Source organism: Dromiciops gliroides, chromosome 4, assembly GCF_019393635.1.
Source record: "Dromiciops gliroides isolate mDroGli1 chromosome 4, mDroGli1.pri, whole genome shotgun sequence".
Lineage (NCBI taxonomy): Eukaryota > Metazoa > Chordata > Mammalia > Microbiotheria > Microbiotheriidae > Dromiciops > Dromiciops gliroides.
The window spans coordinates 494,955,997-494,979,250 of NC_057864.1; the positions used below are offsets into that span (position 1 = coordinate 494,955,997).

Genomic DNA, 23,254 nt, shown 5'->3' on the forward strand with positions numbered 1-23,254 from the left:
CTGCTTCCTATTTGGGACCCTGGCCGTGAGCTAGGGCCACAGGTGCCATCTTGGGTCCCATCATGGCTCACAGGGCTGAGCCGGGCCCAGCCGTGTACTCTCGGAGGCCTCTCTGGCTAGGAAGAGTTATCGACAACACACCAGGAGCGGGTGAAAATAAAAGTGGTTTTCTTCACGTTTGCACCTCAGGCAATGAAAGGACAGAAAGACAACTCACCAGAGGCATCTCAGCAAGTCAGTGACCCAGCCAGCGAGAGGGCTCAGGGTGGCCGAATCCCACGCCCGGGAGGACCCTGGGCCAATTCAAACAGAGCCTCGGCGCCTGGAGCATGTGCCCAGCATCTTTCAGGAAGGAATCCAGCATAAGGGTGACAAGGTTGTTCCATTTCCTTCTGCAACGGGGCATCGTTCAGTGCCCCAGGAGAGCAATCCGAGAAAAAAAGGTACGTGTCAAGTCCCTTCTCTGTGCAGGGCACAGTGCCGGGGGCTGGAGAGAGAGGCAGAGGTGAAAGCCCTGCCCCACAGGCCAGGCAGGCGCTCACACTGAGGGGGAAGAGGGGAAAACCCCATGGGGAGTCAGCTCTGCTTCCCGCATCAGATGGCCAGGTCTCCATTTCTCCACCTGGGTCCAGGATGGGCCTTTCCTGGAGGCTCCTGCAGCTTAGGGCACCTGAGGTGGGGAGATGGGCACAGTTGTGGACTTGGAATTAGGAAGACCTGGGTTCAGAGCCTGCCCTAGAAGTTCCCTGGTTGGGTGGCCCCAAGAAGGTCACTTCACCTGTGGATCTCGGTTTCACCATCTGTCACCTATCTCTTAGGGCTGTTGGGAGGATCCAATGAGATGATACTCATCAGGAGCTTGGCAAACCTCAAGTCGATATGTAAATTCCAGCCAGTATTCACACCCTGAGGTCAACCTTTGAGAAATAGCATTTGCGGATCATTTTTAGTTTTTAAAATAAGAAAACCATTTTGGGGAGGGAAAGGTCTCTGCTTCTCAGGGCAGAAGGTGGGTTTTCTAAGGCAAGACTGGTCTCGAATTGAGTAGGAATGCAGCTGGTCATCGAAGGAAGGCCAGAAAGGCTGATGGGCCCAGAAATGGGAAGATAGACCCGGAGTCCGGTGGACTGCCCAGAGTCACCAGAAACACCGGCCAAAGAGAGAGGCTCATTGGGGGGGGGGGGGAGGCTGGAGGATTCTGAGCACTGAAAGAAGCAAACAACTAGCTGAACAATGTAGCTCACTCAGAAGCTGCCCAGGCCTGTTCCAGAGTCCAGGATTAGGTTAACACTGCCTGAACACCCACATGGACTGCGATGATCTCTGGGGGATTCTCGGCTTCTTGCACTCCCTGCACCTTCCAATACTCTGAGTCCCTCATGCCCACTCCCCTGGGGTTTGACTCATGGGCAGCTCTGTGGTAGAGGGGAAAGATGGTTGGTCTTGTAGTCAGGGAGGCCTGCAAGTCACCTGGCCTCTCTGGACCTCAGTTTCCTTATCTGTAAAATGGGGGTAATAACTGTCTCAACCTGACAGGGTTGTCATGGTGACCACAGAAGAAAATGTGTGTAAAGTGCTTTGCAAACCCTAGAGAGACATGATGAGCACGAATACATGTGGTTTCATACATGGGCCTAAGGGGAAGAGAAGGGGGCTAGGAGTTAGGAGGCCTGGGTTCTAGGCCCAGTGACCTTGGGCAAGCCCTTTCCCCACTCTGGGTGCCCTCTCTAAAAGGAGGAGCTCAAGCTGCGTCATATCTGAGGCATTCTGCTCCCCCGGTTACCTCAACTGTCTCCAGCCAAGTCTCAGCTCCAGAGCAGACACCAGGCAGGTATGTTCAAAGGCCACCAAAGGGAGTGGGCACAGTTTCTGCACAGCCATGGGCACAGCCGCATCAAGGGGCAGCCGTGGAGGGCCGGGCCTCCCCGGAGCCCTGCAGAAATCCCGTGGGGGCCTCATGGAAGGCTAGAGGCCGCCTCTACCAGGAGGCGCTTTGGGGAAGTGTGTAGATGCAGAGATGAGCTTCCTGCCAGCTGAGCCTGGCAGCCATGGGACGAGAGACAGCCGGTGAGTGGGAGGTGGTCTTCCCTCCGACAAGGAGAAGCTACTGCAGAAAGGAAAGCCTTCCTCTGGAGCTTTTAGTGGTTCCCTTCAAAATCGCCTCAAAAGGCAAGGTCCCAGGGGCAGCTAGGTGGTGCAGTGGATAGAGCACCGGCCCTGGAGTCAGGAGGACCTGAGTTCAAATCCGGCCTCAGATACTTGACACTTACTAGCTGTGTGACCCTGGGCAAGTCACTTAATCCCCAAATGCCTCATCAAAAAAAAAAAAAGAAAGGCAAGGTCCCCCCCCCCCAGGGCTGCCTGCATTCCCCCCCCCCCCCCCCCCGGCTGTCTTTGTCGACGGCTGCAGCTCTGAAAACAGGCAGAGACAACTGGCCAAGGATGGGGCCTCCTCACTCGTGGCCAGGAGCCCGGAGCGCTTGGTGTTGGTGTTCCTCCCCTCTCCCACCTCCTGAAGGTCCCTCTGTCCTGGGTGACTCTGCGTTAGTCCCCTGCCTCACACATTGTTCCCCTTCACTAAGGCCTTAGGGATGCCCCTCAGGCTGTGTGCTGGTCACCTCTCGGGCTCAGGACGTCACCTGGCTGACCACTAACATCACAGGTGAGCTCCCACAGATCATTTCTGATCACCCTCCTCACCCGCAGCCTTGCTTTGGACAGAATCTTGGGACTGGCAGTGTCCCCAGAAGTCATATAGCTGACCTCCACCTCGATGTCCTGCTTTCTTGTCAGAGCTGCCGCCTTCGTTACCAGAAAGCTCCCATTCTTCTCATTCTCAGGCTGCTCCCCCCTCCTTTCCTTCATCCCCATAAGATCCCAGATCTGGGCTTGCAATTTCTCCCCACGGCTTCTGGCTCTGCTCTCGGGGCCAGATTAAGGGGAGTCGCTGCCGAGTTCTCCCTGAATCTTCTTTCTTCGTTGGTTACACACCACTTTTCTTTCATTGATCTTGATATTCCAGAGGATCTGAGTTCAAATGTGACCTCAGACACTTATTAGTTGTGTGACCTTGGGCAAGTCACTTAACCCCAACTTTCTAAACATCAGGGCCATCTCCCATTGTCCTGTTATCTATCTTGTCACTGGACCCAGATTGCTGTGGAGGAAAGAGTGAGGCTGGTGATCTTGCACGGCCCTCCCTCACTTCAGTCCAATTCACTGCAAGTCAGGGCACAACAACAATGTTCCCATTATATACGATGCATGTATATGGGGGTGGCCTTAGGGAGGGGGTAGGGCATCTGAAGCCTTAAATCCCCGACGGATTTTGGGCTGAGTCTTCCTCCTGGTTCCCCTTGTTGAGTCTTTCAGGAAGATACAGCAATGAGGACAACACCCTTCTTGGCCACGGCGGGGCTGGTACTTTAAGCCTGGATATGTGGCCCGGTGAAGGAAAGCTGGGGGATAACGCTCTTGTTCTGTGGGCATGGGGGGAGGGGTCACCTCACGCCTAGTGTCCCTCTCTGCCTCTGTCTCTCTGTCTGTCTGTCTCTGTCTCTTCCCCCAACCCCCCCCCCCATCCTGCCGCCAGTTTGCTTCTGGCTCTGCCGCTTTCCCGGCTTCTCGCATACACAAATACAGACCAGTCATTAGACAGTCGGAAGAGAGGAAAGAGAGGTGGTTGGTTGGATTCGCTCAGGGCCAGCCCTCAATCTTCAGCCAGCGAAGCTGCCAGTGAGACAGAACGGGAGCAGGGTGGGGAGAAGCTTCCTCTGAGCGCTGATCAGTGCACCCAGCAGTCACTGCTCTGTCTCAGGGGGGTCTTCACACCTTCAGTCCTTCCCCCAGCCCCAGTCTAGCGCTCATCGGGCAGGTCCATCAGGGAAGACAGGGGGCCACAAAACAACTGGGGTGGAACCTCCTGGGTCAAAGACGGTGTCTAAGAAACACCCCCTCCATGTCCTTCACTCATCTGGGTTCCTTACATGCCCCCTGCCAAGGTCTTCATTCCTTCTACAACATTCAGAGGTTAGGCCAGCTTGACCAGGGACTCGTCCTACTGAACACTCATTTGCACTTCCTCAACCGCAACGTAGCTGTGTTTGTACATGGGGGACTCATGCAGCTATTGGTAAGCAGAAGGTAGGTTCTGCCGTTCCACACCAATAACTTGGGGGGGGGTGTATGTGTGTGTGTGTGTTTGTGTGTGTGTGTGTGTGTGTGTGTGTGTGTGTGTGTGTGTGTGTGTGTGTGTGTGTGTGTACGCTCGAGATTCCCTCTTGGAGGAGCTCGCAGTGAAAGCCAACAGGAAGACCAGCCTCAAGAAAGGACCATGTTCCTTTTGGGTTTCTAGGCTTGGAGGATCTGCTGGGGACAATGTCTCTGAGCGGCCGAAGCTGGGCGTGTTGTACCGAGTTTCTGCTCAGGTAACAAAGCCATCTGGCTTCCTAGGGGGCACTTTCTGATTCCAGTAGCTGGAAGATTCAGAGGGGCATCAGAAGAGAGCCTTTTGTTGGGCAGAACGGTGGGCGGTCAGGCCATCCTGAGCTATGCTTCTGCTCATTCCACAACTTTTCAAAAGCTAAGTTGGTTATTTACCTTCAGAAGAGTCCCCTGGACCAATGAGAACTCCCTCCCTCTTCTTTCACTTATTCAGGGGGCAAGAGATTTTGTGCAGATGTCTGTGCATCAAGACCATGAGCCTTTTATCAGCTTATTCTGTTTTTCTCTTTGGGTTATGAATGACATGTTTGGGGGAGGGGTCACCTCACACCTTGTGTCTCTCTCTGTCTCAGATGCTGTTAGAGAAAAATGGTGACAGCCACCACCACTGCCAAAGTCTCCACTCATCCAATATCAACCTGGGCACAAAATCAGAGATGAGGGAAGAAAGTGGCTCCCGAAAAGACGGCTCTGCTGGGATCTTTGCAGAGGACGGATGATGACAAGCCAGGTGCTGGAGCTCCTGGTTCAAGTTTACACCGGGCATCCCTCCTGGCTTAAGGAAGGCAGAACCCAAGACAGGCATCTTCTAGAACCCACCCCAAGCCCCCACATGATCAGGGAAGAGTGTGACATGAAGAGCTCAGACACTGGGTGGACCGTCCAAAGGCGCAGTCAATGAATGGGGGAAATGCACACTTACATCCAATACTGATGAACGCGTCTGCCAGACCATAGGACCAGAAACAAGTACCCAGCAGAGGCTCTCCTGTTCTATTCTCAGGCCTTTGCCTGGGACACCATCCCTCCTAATCTCCACCTCTCAGAACCCTCTCCTTCCTCACAGGCTCCACTCAAGGACCGCCTCCTATGGGAAGACTGTTGATTCCGGCCCTGCCCCATCTCCCAGCAGCTAGCACACCTCCCCATGGTCATGCCTGCCTGCCTGCCTGTCTACATGTATAAACACACTCACATATGTGCATATGTGTGCTATGAGTGAATGAACACTTATTAAACACGTACTATGCCAAGCCAAGTGCTAAGAATACGAATAGAAAAACCAGACAGCACACATCTCCCTTGCTAGGAGTGGATCTCCCTGAGGGCAGGGATGATTCCATCAGCAATGCCTGGCATGGTACCTCGCACAGGCTTAATCCTTGCTTGACTGACCCAGTGATCCAAAGAATGCAGGACAATGTGCACCTATAGGCAGGTCCCTCCCTGCACTTGGCCATCCTCACACATTCTGTGGGAACAGCCTTCGAGAGCAGAACTTGCTTTCCCGAGGAAGTGTCTATATTCATGTCCCCTCCTTTTACAACTCCCTCATATTGCCCATTCTTGGAAGTGAGCCTCCTCTGTCCTCCCAGGCCCTCTGAGCTCAGTGTCAACCCTCAGATCTTGGCAGCAAACTGTTCAATGATAAGCAAATGAGTGTTTCTGGGACCTCAGCTGAATCCTCAGAGGATCCTGGAACTTCCCCTGGAGAAGCGGCTTAGAGGAATCTGAGCTCAGCTGACTGACTGACAGTCAGCTGATTTCCTCCTCACTGACTGTCACTGGTATCACTTTACCAGATCATGGAGGAAAGATAAAAGATCCAGGAGGGAGAAGTATTCAGTTCTTCTGCCAACCGCAGATAGGGGAAGCCCTGTGGTGTTCCTTCTTCCCATTGGCTTCAATGGGAACCCAAGGACGGGGTGCTGTTGGAATGACTTTAACGACATCTGTCTCCTGTTCACCAGTGAGTCTATGAGTTTTACTTCAGTGCTGTCACAGTGGGCTCTCTAACATGGCTGGCATGTTCACTTTGGCATTTGGGATAGGGAGAAATCAAAGCCACCTGACTTTCTTTCTAAGTTGCACCAACCCCAAAAATCTGGAATCGGAGGTGAAAGAATGAAGACTATGTGACCTGCCGGCTCATGCACATTCACCACCCCCAAGAAGGCTCACTCAGCCATCTACATTGCTCAGTGCTCCCTGCATGGTCTTTTTCTCATGGGCTGCCTGCCCCCATCTCCAGACCAAGACCCCCAAAGGCTGCCCAACGACCCAGTGCTTCACATGGAAGCCTTGTCCCCCTCACCTTCCCTCTTGGTCCACATCTCCACATCTGATTTTTACTCAAAGTCAATAGTCAATATTATGATTTGGGAGCAATAAACTGGGTCACTGAGGGTCACAAGTTGGCAAGTTTGCCCAAACCCAAAAGCTTTGTATCTGTGGAGTCTAAGGAATTTCAGGAAGTGCTATTGGGCTGCATCAGGGACCCCAACAAAGAACAAGATTTTTTGTTTTTACCCGAAATATAGGAGGGGAGAACAAAGCCTTTCTCTATTTGGGTAGAAGGACAGGAAGACAACATGCCAGTGGGGAGGTGGAGGACCATGGATAGCAGACAACACATACACTGTTTCTCCTGGTTGGTTTTGTTGAACTGTTTTTGCTTGGCTACAGGGAAAGATGACTTGGGGAAGGGAGAGAAAGGAGAGAAGTATATCTGCAAGTAACTATGCTATAAAACACAATATATCAGGTTTTAAAAATATTTGCCACTAAAAGCTTTCAGCATGTTCAGAAGGTAAGTTTGGTACCGATCCCCCAAATTCTGCAGGACTCAGCAACCCCCTCCCTGTTTTATTCCTTTCTCCCTTTTAGTGTCACCCTCCACATTTACATCTTATACTGATGGCTTTTCTTGACCCCCTCCTCTGCTCCATTTAGGACACTCTAGGAAAATCACCGTCCCCACCATTAACTCATAAAAGAAGTGGCTTTGCTTGACCATAGACAATTGTTCTGTTGCTTTATGTAGTTACACTCACATAAGCGTTTGCACGCACACACCTGTACAATGCCTTGTGCACACATAGACACACAGAGGCACCCTCACACACATAACAAGAAACCACTATTTCCTCTAGTTTATAGACTATGGGTCAGTAATCAACATGGTGGCAAGAAAGGGCCAGCAGAGCTGGCATTTCACTGTCTACATGGTAACCATTGTAATTCTCCCCTTCCCTTTCTTCTGGGAAATTATTAAATACAAGTGAAATAATTTGACTCTTGTTCTAGCATCGACCAACACAATCCTTGCTCACAGGATAACAAGAATCCACCCACAAACCCTCCAAAGTGCCTTGAACTCACCCACAGTCCTGCACCATCTCTGCATACCCTCAATGAACAAATTCCGGACATCAAATATCCACCATCACCCAAGAAGTTGGCACAATATGAGGATGGGAGGGACTGTCTCATCTATTAGTTTTCTACATTGTGAAGTTGTTTCTCTTTTCAATGACTAATGAAGGGAATATAATCATATATGGTCACCCAAGAGGTCTCTGGGTAAACTGTGAGGGGGGAACAGGTAGGGGACGAGATCTACAGCTTCCCAAAACTCTCCCCACCTTGGCAGGTTGGGTCTCTCCTTTCACTAAGGACTGAGTCCAGGAGTCTGGTGTCCTTTCACCTACACAAATCCAAGCTGTGTCTCTGAATGAATAGGAAACCAATTTAGCATTGCCGGCCATCTGAGCTTCCCTTCTGAAAGTTTAGGGAACGTGTTTGATGATGCACCCAAGCTGGCACCTGACTGCTTAGGAGGGACCCTGTTATTTTGACCTGCTTCAATATGCCTCTAAACAAGACTCATAGAGAAAAGGTTCTCCATATTGGATGGACGAGGGAAGAGAGGGGCGAAGCTACTCTTGGGACCATTGTATGAGAAACAACATCATAATGGAGGGATAGCACGGGACAGTCCAAACAATTTAACATCAGGCCAAGTCCTCAAGATTAATCCAGTTAGTGCTAACAGGTTAAAAGGCTATTCAAAGTCATACAGAGACTGCACAGGTCAGTTACATTTAGTAAGTGGTATTAATATTAGTGAGTAATATTAATATTAGTAGTGACGGACAGCTGCATGCAGGCAGGGGCATGTTAACAAGGCGGGGCAGAGAATAAGAAAATGAGGTAAAAACTCACATCCGGGTGTGGAATAGCGTATTGTCCCTGAATTGTATAGGCCTGCAAGAGAGAAAGCCATTGTTAGTTTGTGAAGTCTTAGGGCCCTCCTCCCTGAGAGTGGCCACCACTGTCCCCAATCCCTAGTGACTGCCAGGAATGTTGTTGTCCAAGGCACTTGGCCAGGACTTTGGGTAGACCTATGAAGGAGGCTTTCTTCTCCCACTGTGTACTTCATTTCAAGAGCCACTCCTGCTAAAGTGTTAAGTGCCTTAGAGAGCTAAGAAGGTACAGTTTTAGTGTCTGATTTGCTGCATATAAGGACATCTTGCCTAAAGGTGGAGGGGTGGGCTTTTAGGGTCCTGTTTCACATTGGAAGGAGTTTGGGGCGTGAGACCTTAAATGGACTCTGCTGTGACAATACCATGTTCCCCATTGTTTGGAATCGCTTCTAATTCAGTCTGACCCTAACAAGAATTCTGTTCCAGTAGTCATATATTAAGTGCCTACTGTGTACCAGGATGAGCGAAACAGTCGATGCCCATAAGGAGCTCAAGTTCTACTGGAGAATCAAGATCTAATCTGTTCCCAAATAAGGAATCCCTCTCTCCAGGCATTCTGTGGGTGGAGATGTCCATGCTTGTTCTCAATGGAGAGAGTAAGGACTCAAGGACAAATACAAGAGCAGAGGTGGGAGAGAGCTGGTTTGGGAGCAAAGTTGGGGTCTAAAGGGCTAGTTTGTTGTAGGTCACCTTTCAACCTTACTCGGCAATCTTCCATGACTCTAAGCTCCCTGCAGGCAGGGAATATGTCTTATTAACTCTCATGTCTGCCCCAGTATCTAGTATAGGGTCTCACGTATAGGTACTCAATGAATGTCTATAGAAAGAGCATAGACCTCTGTATGGACGTGTGTTTATACACAGAGGTGTGTGTGTGTGTTTGTGTGTGTGTGTGTATGGGCATATTGTGCATTTCTCCCTTTCTTTCACACAGTGAGTCAGGAGATGTGCATGTTCCTAACAAGGTTAAATGTAAAACAGCTGCCACTTTAGTGGCAGACTATTCTTGGTCAAACTGAACACTCAATGTCTTGGGTGCTTCTGTCCTCACAGTTCAGTGACCAGGACAGAGGATGCTCTCTCTGCTTTTTTTGCACAGCAGCGCTGTAATGGTATATGTGAATGTCTATGGGAGGTGAGGTGGGTGGAGAAGCACACCGTGGGTCAAGAAAGTCTTGGACCTTTGTTTCTTTCTTCCAACTTCACCCTCCTTGCGAGAAGAGTCAACGACAGGGAGCCTGCTTTTCCTCATGTTGGCCTTTGGATACTCCCAGGCTCCCAGATCTTATGCTGGAAGAGAACTTAGAGGCCTCGTGTCAACAACATGAGAAGGTTGGACACATTCTAAGGTCCTGTCCAGCATTAGATCTCGGAGCGTGTGAGTCTCTAATTTTGACCTTCTTATGTGGCCGATGAGGAAACCAAGGCAAGGAGGGAAAGTCATTTGCCTAAGCACACACTGCTAGCAAGTAGAAGAGACTGGATTTGAACCCAGGTCCTCTGACTTCCAATTCAGCCCTCTTTACACTGTACCACCTTGTTATTAGTGTAGGGTAACCCAGGAACTGGACTCCGACATGGGACCAACTGCAACCCATCCAGTTAGCAGAGAACAATGTATCTCCTCCAATTTACTGTTGTGTTCCCTTTAGGAGGAAGAAATCTACTAGGGTGTGGCTCTAAGGGATGGGCGTGGCTTCATGTAAGCCACAGATGCTCCAACCTGAGCCTTCAGATGGTCCATGGCCACTGAAATGATGGTTTCCAGAAAATACATTTTTTCAGCCAAAATACCTTTAAAAGCATAAGGAGCCATTCACTCCAATGATCTTTTTGTTGTTGTTGTTCAATTGTTTAAGGGGCTTAATGTTGAGCAAGAACTAACAGGCAAAAGCCCAGCTAATACTACCAATAATAAACATGGTGGCAAACAATGAAGGCCAGAGGTTTCAAAGGATGACTGTTCTTTGGAGGCCCCTTGAGATCTGGTCACCAAAGAGGAGGAGGTGCCCACTTGTCAAATACTTCTTTTGAAACTACAAACTATGGGCACTGTTTTAAATGTCTATCAACCTAATTCTGTAAAGATAGGGTGAGCTCTGGAGAGGACTTCTGGGGTCCTTTTCTACCCCTCCCCAGAATCTCACGTGCTTTTGATCCTGCACACACATGCCTCACTTGTGATTCTCCATATGGTGTGGGCAAAGAGGCTGAGACCTGAATCCATCCATCCCCCAGACCCAAAGGGCTTCTTGGACAACCAGACACACTTTCTTGTTAAGATGATTTCAGATGGTTCCAAAATCATGACAAACAGAAGATGAACCATACTTTGTAAAGGGAGAGTAGAGACGAGGCATGCGGGAGCTTTCTCAGAAGGTCCCCCATGAAATGCCAGGGGGGGCTGAGAGAGCCAATTCAATCAGCAGGCCAAGAGAGCAGCGAGGCGTGTATGTGAGGACCCTGAGACAGGGACACAAAGTGAGACTGGGGAAATAGGGCCTATCTGTCCATCAAGGAACCAATGAGATCAGCGACAAACAACTCGACTGATGAGACCCAAACAACTCGATTGATGAGACCGGTGTTTTGGCTCCCTTTACTGACATACATGCACATTACTCCCCCTGGAAACTCACTTTAGACTTACAAGTCCGGCTTCCATTTGGAGAACTCCAGGAGGAGTGGCACCTTGGGAGGCCCCTTGCCCAAAGTCACATGGCTACTTGGGGGGAGGGCCCGGACTAGGACTCATGTCTAACTATTCACTGGCTGAACCATGCTGATTGTGTGTGTGTTTGGTAGAAACATTTGTTTAAATCTCATTCAGCTACACTGTAGCATGGAAATTAAACATGAAAGTTTAAGCAGAGCCCAGATTTTTTAAAAGCAGGGCCTTTTATGCTGCCCATATTTGTCAATCAACTCAAAATAACCTCCAAGCTAGGGCCCAAACAACGTCCCAGCCACATGAGAGTGGCCCAGACCACAGAGTGAAAATGGATGTAGCATAAACATGGGGTTGCATTGTCTTGTTTTTAAAGGAACATAACTCACCAATAAAGGAATCTTATCAGATGCAGAAATGTGATCACTCTGAAAAAGATGCTTGCTCTTTTGGGGAAGAGATTGGTTCCTCTGCTCCAGTCCTATGGCGGGGGCTGAGCCAAAGGAACATGCGACTTTGGGCTGACTGTCTAGGGATTTCAGGTCATGGGCACGGCATGGCTCACTTCACCCAAGAGGGGCATTTCTACACTCTCAGTGCTGAGACAAGGTTTTGTCCTCTCTCTCTTGGCATAGATGCATCTAAGAAGTTTCCTGTCTAAAGGAAAGCCATAGCAAATCCTTCTGCTTGAAGCATCCTTGGGTAATGTGAGTGATCTCTTGGGGAGTTTGGTGTTCTGTAGAGTGGCGCCCAACTCTGTCCCGGTATATTTGGGAAACTGAGGGGAATGCAGTGGAATGGCTTCAGAGGGTCACATGGGGAAAGAGGCAGAGATGCCCATGAAGTGCACGTTGCAGGCGATCCCGAATGTGAGCACGCATTCGGGATATTCCATGCTCTCTTCTCTTACATATTGGCACAATTCAGTCAGGTCTGTTTTCATGCATGCATCTCTCATGGGCAGTGATTGTATCTTTTCTGTGTCTTAAGTGGTGTCTGAGGCTCTGTGGTTATTGATCACCAGGCCTCATGACACTGGAGCCGTCGTCTCCAAATCAGACGCCATTTCTTGGGTTGATTTTAGAAATGGCAGGGTGGCTTTTCTGAATACCAGTGCTAGGACTGCTGTGAGCCAAGGAGAGCACCCTGGCTTGTCATTGCTGTGTTGGTGATTGACTCAGTGTATGGAAGAAAGCACGAGGTCACAGAGGAAGCCACATTGGCAGCTACTCAGTCTGGTGGCAAACCTTGGCAAGGAGACACATGCCTGGGTGAGAGCAATGCTTCCTGTCCTTTTCCCTCCCTCCTTCTTCCTCATTCTCTTGGCCAGCTTGCAAACACTGGCTGGCCTGGAGATTTCCCACCCAGGGACTAAATGGAGGGCAGATCAACTCATCTGCACCCAAGTCAGTGTTGGCCAATTGCTGTAGCCATTGCAGACACAGGGTGACCACAACAACCATGTAGCAACCTCACCAGTCTGTTGAAATCTGATTGGGGTGGCTAGGTGGTGCAGTGGATAACGCATCAGCCATGGGTCCAGGAGGACCTGAGCTCAAATCTGGCCTCAGACATTTGACACTTACTAGCTGTGTGACCCTGGGCAAGTCACTTAACCCTTGTTGCCCCGCAAAAATAAACAAACAAACAAACAAACAAATAAATTAATAAATAATCTTGATTGTCAGGCAGGTCAAAGGTTCTATTTTTTCTCTGAATTGGCCATATTCAGTCTTCAATGGAATGAACCATTTGCCTGGCTGTTGTGCTGATAATCTTTGTGTACCTTCATTACTGACATAGTTGTTGGTGTTCCAACTCTTCAGGACCCCATGGACCCTACTGGCCTTGGGTTTTTTTGCCAAAGACAGTGGAGTGGCAAACAGAGGTTGTCACTTGCCCAGGGTCACACAACTAGTAAGTATCTGAAGCCGAACTTGAACTTGGTCTTCCAGGTGCCAGGCCCAGTGCTCTGTACACTATGGCATCCCCTAGCTGCCTCCGTGTCTTTAAATTATAAACCCCAAAAGGTTTCTTTGTAATGGTGCTCAGAAAATTAAATTTTCTTTAAAGCTTGGCTTAAAATGTATTCTAAATGTAAGTTTATAGTCACATAAGGTACTTTCCTCCCTTTTTTCCTCCCTACAGATGAGAAAATTGAGTCTTCAAGGAGCAAGATCAGGGGCAGCTGGTGGTGCAGTGGATAGAGCACCAACCCTGGATTTAGGGGAACTTGAGTTCAAATCCGACCTCAGACCCTTGACACTTACCAGCTGTGTGACCATGGGCAAGTCACTTAACCCCAATTGCCTCACCAAAAATCCCCCCAAAACCAAAAAAAAAACCAAACCACCAAAAAAACCAAGAAGCAAGATCATTTGGGTGAGGTCACCTAACTTTGGAGTGTCAGGGTCAGAATTTGGCTGTTTGGGGCAAAGCTAGGTCTGCTCTGGGGCCTTGCCATCTCTCATGATATATGTGACTTAGAATATGCAGCCCTTCTTTTGGAATTGCTTCCCATTCTTTGGAGTTCATAGTTTATTAACTGGCCCACTATCACTACTAGGAAAACCTTACACTAAATATATAAACCAGATATTTTTATGAAATGTTTAAAAAGTCTCATGAGTCTCTTCTGGTAGTATATAAATCAATATAGAGGACCTGATAAGATTCCTTGATAAATCCAGTATTTAAACCAGATTTTATGGTGAAGTAGGAAAAACCAAATGTTGTGTGAACATTTATGTCCCTTGTAAAAGCAAAGCAACAGGTCTGGCATGATTCCTTTCTGGGTCAAGCATAGAAATGGGGGGGGGTGTTTTAATGTGCTCTTTTTCTGGTTGTGTGTAAATCTGCATGTATGTATATGTATGTTCATTTATATACCTATCTTTAAACACGCCACCTGTTCTCCATTCCCCGGATTAGTTTCAATTTGAGTTGATAATTTCTCAGTAAAGGGGGAAAAAGCTTCTGTCGTACTCTCCCTTTTATAAAGATACAATTCACTGAACAGCTGGGCCCAGAGCTCACCCACAGGCTGACTGCATGGCCAATTGGCAGCGAATTATGTATCAGTCCCAAATTTGGTGACTGGATTGAAGGCCAACAAAAGCTGAGAAAGGGGCAAGGACTGTCGAGGAGTTTTGTGCTGTTGCATGTGCTTTTATGCACGTACTGGGGTGGGGTGAGGACATGTACTTCTCAGAGACCATAATGGGCTAGAGCATCATGGAGGAGCAGGAGAGGGAGGGGAAGGCACGTCTGCCTGCACTCTTCTCTGTTCTATCCAGGTGGCTGTGAGCTAAAGCTACAGAGAAAAATGGCGGCTCCTACCCCATTCCTGGTATCTCATTAACTTCTTTAACTATTGGGGGAGAAAACAGAGCAGAGGATGAGCAGTCAGAAGCTTTGGATGTTGGAAGTGATGAGTGGCTAAGCAATCTCCCTCAGAGGTCTCCCATCTGGAGGGAAGGAGGGAAATTTGAACATCAGCTCTTTTGCCTGAAACAGGCACTGGTCTCAAAGACACTTGGGCTGTTTGGGGGCATCTGACTTTTGCCTCTGTTTTCCCCTTTGGGCAGCCTCTGTGTTCTTGTGTAGGGAGATGCCCAAAGCCCAGCATTCATGTAGGCCCTTGCGAGGAAGTATGCCATGACTGTAGGATATGGTGCCCTGCTCTCTAGAGCAGTTTGCTATAAACAAGGCACCAGGAATCTGGAACGGAACCAAAACCACCTTGGCCCTGTTGACTAAATTTAAAAACAAAGGAAAATGTTTTCAGGACGAGGCTGAGGAGAGAACTAGAGGGAGATAATGACGCTTAATCATATACGTGGATTTCAGGTGCTATATTGGGCATAAGCCATGAAGATAGAAAGGGGAACAACATGTTTGCTAAGGCATTCCTTCCTGAGTACTCTAAGCCTGTCTCTCTACCGAGTTCATGATGTCATAGACTGTTTATCTGTATTCTCTATTCTGTTGAGAGACAGAGACACAGAGGAATATACACATACAGAGAGAGGGAGACAGACAGAGACAAAGAGGTAGGGAAAGAGAGAAACAGAGAGAGAGAGAAATATAGACAGAGAAACAGAAAGAGAGAGACAGAGACACGAGTCTCCCCTTCCTCAGTTCCTGTTCTAGAAAAGAAGGCAAGCCTCCCACCGAGTGGCAGTGGGACAGTGCTCATTTGGGCTGTATTGCTTGGCTGTGGCAATGATGCAGAGCTCTGTGCCCAGCTGCACGGGCATGCTATGAACGGGACGAGACCATGCAAGTGAGAAGGCGAGAAAACCTGAGCGCACTAACGGGCAGCGGCTGGTGCTGCAGTAATAGGCTGAGGTTGGCAGTGGAGGCTGCAAGCGGGTCGGCTCTTACCTGACCACCTGCAAAAATGACAGGGGTGGAGGCGGGCTTTGGGCGGTAGGGGATGGTGGCACCTTTCGGTGGGGACTAGGAAAAGGGACAAGGAGAGGGAGAGAGAACATTAGAACAGTTTCCCGAGATGCCCGCCAGAAGAGAGTCAAGAGCGCGCGGCGACCGGCCCGGGCCAGCAGAGGCCGGGAGCCTCTGCATTCTCTGAGCCCGCCCTCCTTTTTCCGCTCAGAGCCCTTGGGGGTCCGCAGGCCACGCCCACCTGAAGCGCATCCAGAAGAGGGCAGCTGCGAGTCAGACCCCGAAACGGAGAGGGTGGAGCATGTGCTCTCGTTCCCCAATTTCCCACATTCCTTGCCCTGGCGATTTACCCATCCACACCTGCTCAGGTTAGTCCCATAGAGCTGTTCCTGTTAGAGCACGCTCATCAGCCCTCTTCATTTGGGACTAACCATCCTCATGCTGTCTGTCCTATGGGAAATCCCCTAATCAATCCCACTCCAGAACCCTCTCCTGCCTCTGAAGGTCACTAACCATCTTCCCCTAATGTACAGGAGTACTGTAGCCATACTCTTGGTTCTTTGGTGTGGCATCAACAAGGCTTGTTTCCATCTTTCGACCATGTGCATCAACAACCAATGACCAATGGGAAGAGAAGCACCTTCCAAATGGCGAGATGGGTGCTCATTGAACACATTGCGTTCTCTTGAGCCCTGGCACCCACTTGTGGAGGGCACTGTGCCAGTGCGGATTAGAGACATGGTTACGCTGGCTCCCTTGCTGCCCACAAGAAGAAAGGGGACTTTGTTGACATTCTGGGAGGAGGGCATGAAGGTGGAATATCCCAAAGAGTTTCCTGTGGATGGGGATCTCGGCAGAAACGATAACCCCTCCAGTGGGACTTCAGAGAGGTCATGGCTACAGTACAGCATATTTCTGCTCTGGGGATGTTCCTGCAGCAAGTTCTTAAATGAATCATGTTCCAGGATATTTCGGAGCCATGTAAGGCAGAGTCTACACGAAACATCAGATTCAAAACATGCAGCTCTGTTTTTGTTTTTCAGAAATGACTCCTTTGCCACATGCATCTTGCCCTGCCCAGTCTGAAGTGTTGGTGTGTAACAGGAAAGTAGATGGGATGCCAGGACAAGGCAGGATGGGGTCCCGATCCACAATGAAGAGCTCCATCCCCATCTGCACACACCAGCACAGTCCTGGCATGGGTGTTGATCTGTCATTGTGTAGAAACAGCCCCAAAGGGACAACTGTGGCTCCAAAGCCAACTTTCCCTGGAGTGCCATTTTTGTCAAGAACAGAGATTTGCAAAGGGAGCTGGGATGGGGCTAAAGTTCTGAGTATTACTAGACCCCTTGCTCCCCCTTCAATTCCCTTTCATGGATTCAAAAAAGCTCCAAATTGAAGTGGGGCTCAAAGGCATTTAGTCCAACTCCCCCTACAAGAAGAGGTCAACGATGATGTGCTTGGAGACCATTAGTGGTGAGTAATCCATCACTTCTTAAGGAAGCCCTTTCCATTTTTTAATTATTGAGGAGCTTTTCCTACCTCTTAGCACCCTCCACTCAATGTTCCAATTCTGCCCTTCAGGGCCAAACAAAACAATGGTAAACCCTTCTCCAAAGGCCAATCCTTCAAAGAGCTAAAGACTGCTCTCATGTCTCCCTATACCCAGTTTGCCAAACTGATCTTTGTATGGACACGATTTTATTGCTCTCATCATCTTGGTTGTCTTCTTCCCCTCTCTGCCATAAATATTTATTAAAGCTCTTAAGCTGTCATGCCTAGAATCCAATGCTTGAGATGGGGTCTAGACACTTGTTACATGGAGTTTGGCGTGAGTATGGCAGGGAAGGCCATGGAATATAACCCAACCTTCAACAGGACCTGGTTTAATTGGATTACCATGGCTAAGTCCCATAGGTTGTGTCAGTTCTCCCATCCCACAACATTATAGACAGGGCACTCCTTCCCCATTAAAAAGGTTGGCTTGGGGATTCTGTGGCTTTCATTTCTGTCCACATGTAGACCATTTCAGAGCTGAGGATCCTGTAGATGGAAGTCTGTGGCTGCTTGCAGTGAAATAAATGTCTCTGCCACTTACCCAAGTAGACTGTTGAAGGGCTCTCTTTTCCAGGATTCCCCTGAAATAGGGGATTATTGCAGAGAAGTTCTGGCCTTTCTTGTTTCCAAGGTTCTATGAAGTAATATGTGACTCATGAAACCAAAGATCATCAAAGGGAAAGGCAGTCTAGCATCTTTGATTTTCCCTCCAAGCTCATTTTCAATCTAAAGTCTAAGTATTCTGTCAATAGGCCATTACAATGACCTTGGCCGCCCTCCACTTCATGACGTGATGTGTTTTCACAATTTAACCATTAATTGTATTCTCACTCTCTTTATAACTTTCTCAGGAAAGGCGTTGCTTTTGAATTGGGAGGGACTACCAGTTTTCAGGGTATGTAGTCATACTTCTGGAGACTCTCCGTTCTTCTTTCTCTTTCATGCTTTTGAAATCAGCCCATCCCAAGCCTGTAGACAATTCTTGGAGTTGGCCTGGCACGCACCACCTTCTTTCCTATTCAGCATAGATCAATCTAGTAGGGGTCTGGCTTCTCTTCCAACTCAGTGATTCAATGGCATTTCTGTTTACCCTTTAAACATTTTAATGAGCTGCTCAAGGCAAAAATAGGATCTTCTTTCTTTGTAACTTCCCACATCACTTAGCAGACCTTCCCTGCAGATAGCAATGTGACCAATGCTGATGGCTGACTGTGCCAAAAAAGCTCAATCGGGACCCACTTTGGATAATAAAAGCCCTTTTCTATGTAACTCTTGTTCTTCCAGCGAGGGTGAAAAACCCTTTTTGATTTCTCATTTTTCCTTTAGTTAATATTGTTTCTATTGCTTGGGAAGCTATAATGATGTCACCAAACACCTTTTGCTACTCTCTTTGGCACTGTCATAAACAGCAAGTTGTGTAAGGCAAACACATTCTTTTATTTTTGATTTTGAGGAGTTGAATACCTAAACAGGAGGTTTTAATGAATGTTCCCAAAAGCCTTCCTCTCAAAGCTCATTCGGTCCATGACTCATGGTTCTCAATGGCTAAGATAGTGGACTTATCATTCTTCCAGCTCCTAATTAGGCCTCCAGGGGCGTCCTCAGGATAGAATGTCTGTGCTATCCAAGCCCAAAGAGGATCACCAGCGGGTCAGTCACTAAGTTATGACTCACATGACTCCCTTCTATGTAGACAGTGACGATGGGCCGAATGATAGAAAGGAAAAGGAGCTTAAGAATCATACTTTTTAGATCGTCTCCAGACATTAATTAAGTGATCGTACTCTAGAAGTCAGATGTTTATCTGATGATCAAGAAATTGATACATTATGAGGTCAAAGGACCAATATCTTTCTTTACAGTCTCAGTACAAATAAAGCTTGAAGACAAAAATATTGCAGCTCAATGCAAATATGGATCCAAGAGACAAAGGAACAAGTTGGCAGTTGATTTCATCCTGCACTCCAATGCAACCAAAAATATCATTTCACAAGACACTTGGAATTGTTACTTTGCAATGCTCATGATGGCCATATGAAAAATGACCAGGAAGACAATTTCACCTTATATGTCAACATTAGTTGGAGAAGATAGTGTAGAGACATGCTGTGAAGCTCTTGGCAAGATTTTCTATAGCAAGTGAGCAATTTCCATCAATATTCAGGGACTTTCATTAATGAAAGTGGGCACTTGGATTGATGGAGAAAATGTATTAGAAAATAAAATTTAGGACCAATGAGCGAAAGAAGCCAAAGGCTTATGCCTCACACTTGTAAATCATAAATACTTTCTTCAAGAAGAAATCTGGGAGGCAGCTAGGTGGTGCAGTGGATAGAGCACCAGCCCTGGATTCAGGAGTACCTGAGTTCAAATCCAGCCTCAGACACTTGACACTTACTAGCTGTGTGACCCTGGGCAAGTCACTTAACCTCAATTGCCTCACAAAAAACCAAAACAAAACAAAAACAAGAAGAAATCTGGAAGCCCCTGGTATGTGGCTAAGAACTAAACATCACCACTCAAAAATGGACCTGATTTTATCAACAGACCGGAAATAATTGGTTGCTGATGTAAAAATAATTTCAGGATCAGCTGACTGTTCAGTCAGATCATTAACTGTTGAGAGCCAAGGTCTTTATTGACTATATCTATAACAACAACAAAATTAAGTTGGGAATGTCCTGTTGTTGTCAACAACAACAACAAAAGTAACTGGATGTGGGTGAGAAGTCAGTATGTGCAATATCAACAGCTCCAATTCACTATATTTAAACAGGCTTGGACAATGAAAAATGGGGAACAGATAAAAGTCAAGATGTTGATTCTGATTATCACCGTTACTAGAAGGGCTTACTTAACTGAATAAAACACTGGCCACAAGCAAGAACTTAGTCGATACAGACTATAAGAAAAGAAATCTGCAGAGAATTTGCCCAGCTGGGCCAAATCTTATTAAGTGCATTTAAAGACAGAGCTGGAAGGGAGAAAACAAATGAAAGTGACTAACTAGCACTTATTTAGTGAGTTATGGTGGTGATTGCTGCCAGTGTAGCCACCAGTCGAACTCCTCCCCCCGGCACACAATTTGTCTAATGAGATGCCTTAATGGTACTCAAGAAGATGAAAGAGAAAAGTGTGACTTGACCAAATGTATATTAAGGGAATTTTGTGGACTCAAGGATGAGGCAACCATTAGGTAGGAGAAGAAGGTGGGAGTGGGGTGTAATCTGGCCCAATGGAGGGGACCCTGTCATGGGAAAGACCACAGATCCATCAACATGAATAAAACACGTGATTGGTCAGCGCTCTGAATTAATCCACTGTCAGTATCATACAAACACATAATGCATTATTTCATATGTTCTTAGGAAGAAAATGGAATGGTTTGCCTAAAGAGGAAAGGACTTGGGTGACCCTGACAGCCTGGCAGGGGTGCCAAGAATGACAGAGGCCATTAGGCAGGCATAGCCTGGCAAGATCCACACAGTCGTCAGCAGAGGCAGCATGAGATTCTCAAGAGTGTCCCCTCTTATTAGGCAGAGGACTGAAGCACAACCTGCTTTGTGGTTTGAAGGGGAAAGTTGTGGGAGAAAACAGGCAGTTTAACTTTTTCCTTTAACACAAGAAGAGACATTACACTTCAAGGGAAATACTTAAAACAACTTAGAGTCTGATTAACATTTTAAAAGCACTGGCTCAGAGAGAGGCTCAAAAGAAGCAGGAGTAGGTGCTGCAAGAATTTCCAAACTGGCTAAGAATAGGATCATACTGTGGTCCTAGACCAAGAGCCGGAAGAGGACGGAGAAGGCATTGGGCCCAACTCCCTTTAATTATACATGAAGAAACAGGCCTGGGCTGGGGGTGTTGGTGACTTGTTCAAGGTCACGGAAGGAAAAAGTATCACCCATCGACATATCATTGGTATAAGTCTCAACAGTTGAGGGAGCGAGCCAAGAATGATCATTTCCACACTAGCTTCAAACGCTAAGCGATCAGAAGCGCCCACTTCAGGAGGGGCTGCTTAGGGCGGAAGCATCGCAATGTTTCGCCTCTTTGTTGTGCTTCATGATGCAGAAGATGCTCCCTTCCAACACGGAGCGTTCCCATGGTGTTAGAATGGAAGCCATGGTGCCAATGCTCCCACTGCCCCTCCACTGAAGTCCTCTGTGCCTTTTCTAGGCATCGTAGCTGAGCTAAGTTTGGGGGAAGCTTTGACCCCAGGTATTTTTTGTTATTGTTGTTGTTATTAGTATTATTGTTGTTGACCACTTGGCATGGATGGGTCACAGCCTTTGCAAGTCAGAGGAAGGATTGCGTCTGTGAAGAACTGAAGACGTCAAGTGGAGTGAAAATTGGGCTCTCCTTGTTCAATTGGCCCTAGATATAGGGTCCTTTGGCTTCACCACTTTCTCATACATCAAGGGTTTAAACCAAGCTCAGCAAGATCAGACCCTTGCCCCTTGACAGGGACCCTTAGAGCACCAGAATCTCTCTTCTGCCCCACGAAGGCCGCTGGAATAGGACGAAATAGTGACCGTCTTGTGGCCTGACACATGATCTTTCCTATTCGCCACCACTTGGGTCTCTTCTCTTCCATTTTGCTACTGACGTGATAAAATGGCATAAATGATGCAAAGACTGTGTGCAAGAGGCCTGCACTGTGCCTTCTTTGGGACTTCCTTCTGTCACCTGAGCCCTTGCCATGGCTGAAATCCTCCTTTAGGTGCTGTCTGCTCTCCCGTAATCCGCATTTCTTCTTTTTGGGGATCGATGCCCATTTTCATTCCCATGGAACTTTGTTAGGACCTTGGATTATAGTGATTTCTGTACTAGGCTTCTTTCTTCTTCCAGCTCCTCACTGTCAGGTCCTCGAGGAAAGGAGCATGCTACATCCTTCCTCAGTGTCTTGAAAATAGGTGCTAAGCTTGCTTTTTCTCTCCCTTTCTCTCCCCCCTCTCTCCCTCTCTTTCCTCTCTCTCCTCTCTCTCTCCCCCCTCTCTCTCCCCCCTCTCTCTCCTTCCCTCTCTCTCTCCCTCTCTCTCTTTCTCTCTCTCTTCCCTCTCCCCCCTCTTTCCAATTCTGTATATTTTAATATTACCCCTAAAGAATCATTTCTGGCACATATATTTCTACCATCCATAAGACCAGGACACAGCCCAGAAGCTTCCTGGTAACCATTCCCTCTAGTTTCTAGCAGATTCTGAAATTCAAGAGGAGTGGCTTGCTTTTAGTCCATACATTTTTCCCTTTCCCAAACAGTGTGAAATATTTGGAAGTTTTGTTGATGGTGAAAGGTAACAAAAGCATACACAATGGGCTTGGCATTGGGTCACCTGGTCTGACCAAGGAAGAAGTAGACATTGGGTGATCGACTGCTCCTCTTCAAGGTCCAACCCAAGTGCTCCAAGGCTAGATTAGCTTGGATATGAGCAGAATTGCAGTCCCTCAGACTGGGGCAGAGTGGGACTGCACAACAGTTTCCTGAAATTTACAGCTGATTCCTGTCAATATTCCATATGGACTAAGATAAAGCCACACATGAATGAAGATGACCTGAACCCAGGTCCCCAAATGTAATGTCTCCATGTGCCCTAAGAGCAAAGGTCTGAAGATGAAAAGGAAAGCTACCAGGAAACAAGAAGTGATTCAACCCATGGGTTGTGATCAATGAAAGCAATCAATGGTTGCACGGTGGTTTGCAGTGAGTGGTAAGAGTTGTTAGGTTGAGAGCCGCTATACATTACCCCCACTGTTACAGACTGTACCTCCAACATCACCACACAGATCTGTTTGACACATTGGATGATGGCGTCGGGGGTCCCCGAGATGGTCACTGCCCGCTCTGTTGAGTTGGGCAGCATGTCCCCCGCCACTTGAACCTGAGCACCTGTAGACTGGAAAAATGAGGAAATTGGAAGAAGAAAAGAGAGAGAAAGAAGAGCACTGTTGGATCAGCAGCAACGGATAGGTAAACAGTGTCCTTGAGACCTCCACCTCTGCTTTGAGAGGTGTGCTGTGTGTTTTGTCTTTAGCAAATCCCACACACATCCACTTGGATTTGCAAAGACAAAATGACCAGCTTTCTTTATATCCCTCCGAAACATACACTTGTCTTTATATATCAACCTTTGCTATG

The 23,254-nt window shown here is 47.8% G+C and overlaps 1 protein-coding gene across 35 annotated transcripts in view; it reads right to left on the reverse strand.

Annotated features, from left to right (window-relative positions):
* PCBP3 (poly(rC) binding protein 3) overlaps positions 1-23,254 on the reverse strand; it is a 384,627-nt gene that overhangs the window by 41,199 nt on the left and 320,174 nt on the right. For 19 of the 35 annotated variants that reach the window (XM_044000415.1, XM_044000414.1, XM_044000406.1 and 16 more), the window contains 3 exons: positions 22,863-23,012; positions 15,475-15,618; positions 8,449-8,490 (listed from right to left, as the gene is read on the reverse strand). In XM_044000415.1, coding sequence (XP_043856350.1) covers positions 8,449-8,490; positions 15,475-15,618; positions 22,863-23,012 — 336 coding nt within the window. The remainder of the gene's footprint in view (positions 1-8,448; positions 8,491-15,474; positions 15,619-22,862; positions 23,013-23,254) is intronic. The other 16 variants (XM_044000422.1, XM_044000420.1, XM_044000431.1 and 13 more) reach the window with 3 other exon arrangements.